Source organism: Cyprinodon variegatus, unplaced genomic scaffold (genome assembly GCF_000732505.1).
Source record: "Cyprinodon variegatus isolate N-32 unplaced genomic scaffold, C_variegatus-1.0 Scaffold655, whole genome shotgun sequence".
In the NCBI taxonomy this organism is placed as follows: domain Eukaryota; kingdom Metazoa; phylum Chordata; class Actinopteri; order Cyprinodontiformes; family Cyprinodontidae; genus Cyprinodon; species Cyprinodon variegatus.
In genome coordinates, this window is record NW_015151108.1 from 305,589 (window position 1) to 307,080 (window position 1,492).

Below are 1,492 nucleotides of genomic sequence, written 5' to 3' on the forward strand. Positions count from 1 at the left end.
GTATTAGATCTATATGAAAAACAAGTTTCACTTTTTGAATGAAAACACTAAAATAAACCAAGTTTTAATTAATTGGGTTGAGGCTCACACCTAGTGTTGAACTTCCTGTGCAGCGAATGCTTCCTGCCCAGGGCTCTGATCACCATATTGATTTAAATTAAAGGGACAGGCAGACATTTTGAGGGATTAGGCTCATTTGTTTTTCTCCTGAGATGTGAAAGCAATTTGTTTGTGAGTCTTAAACATTTACTGGTTTAAAAACGAAATCCTAAAACAAAGCGATGTGGAATAGCTTATGCGGATCTTTATAAAAACTAAAGGTTTTGTTCTATACATCAGGTCTCTCACATTAGACTGCAAATGAAAGCTTCATCGTCAAAATGCCACAGCTGTTCTTTAAGAGAACTGCTGTGGTAACTGAGGTTAAAACGGAGATCCAGAACGTTTGGATCTGAGATGACAAACCTTGGAGATGACGTCTTTGTTCCACTGAGTTTAAGTTTTCATGACATCTTGCCGGTTAAGAAACAACGATAGCTTGAGTCCCATCCGAGAGCCACAGTTCATCCATGAAGGACACTAGAGCCTGAAGGGTTTATATTACAGTAAAGTGTTTTCCACTTTTTACACACGTCTCACAGTAACAAACCCACTAAAGGAATTAAATGCCTGCTGCATTGAGTACAAACCTTTCAGGAGTTTTTAACACACACACACACCCACACACACCTCTCTCTTTAGTTAATGATACTGATGCATGAGAGTCGTACCACACAGGCATCTAAATCATCTCTGTAACTCTTCCTCAATGTGTAGTGCATTCTGGGAGATGCAGTCTTTTTTTGGCTGATTTGCTGCAGAAACAGTATTAGGCCTCTCCGTGTTCTCTAAAACAGTCAGGACCTCCTCTCCTGGTTACTCCTCTGGCATAGTAGCATCAAGAGTCCAATGAGATGTTTTCACTTTAGTTTAGAAAAATAAACAGGCTCAGAGGACATGCAGGGAGAGCTGCATGATCCAGGTCCAGGTGGTCTAAGGCAGCCCACAGGCTAGTCCAATATGTCTCATAGCTGGGTCCGTCACTCCCTCTGGGAGCTGGCGTCCTGCATCACAGGCTCATGGTCGCCTCCAGGGTGGAGGTTGGTAAAAAGCATGTTGAACTTGCGCAGCTGCTCGCTGGCTGTTTGACTCTCCTCCTGCAGCCGCTGGTTGTTTTCTCTCAGGTTTGCCATCTCTGCCAGCAGGACGACTTTGTCCTTCTTCTCCTAGAAATAAAAACACAAAACAAAAAAATGACCTTCCTGCCGAGAAACACAGTGCCTTGCAGAATTTATTATACACATAAACTTCTGATCAACCACCAACTTGAACTACTGTGGAAAAACTATGCTTTAATCCAGGGGTATTCAATTAAAACTTAAAGAGGTCCAACCCGGCAATTTATATATATATATATATATATATATATATATATATATATATATATATATAT

At 40.9% G+C, this 1,492-nt stretch overlaps 1 protein-coding gene across 1 annotated transcript in view; it reads right to left on the reverse strand.

The window, feature by feature from the left end:
- Window positions 1-6: 6 nt before the first annotated feature.
- Window positions 7-1,492, reverse strand: part of sipa1l3 (signal-induced proliferation-associated 1 like 3) — an 86,511-nt gene continuing 85,025 nt past the window's right edge. Inside the window, exon 23 of the mRNA XM_015393741.1 lies at window positions 7-1,265. Coding sequence (XP_015249227.1) covers window positions 1,080-1,265 — 186 coding nt within the window. The 3' untranslated portion in view covers window positions 7-1,079. The remainder of the gene's footprint in view (window positions 1,266-1,492) is intronic.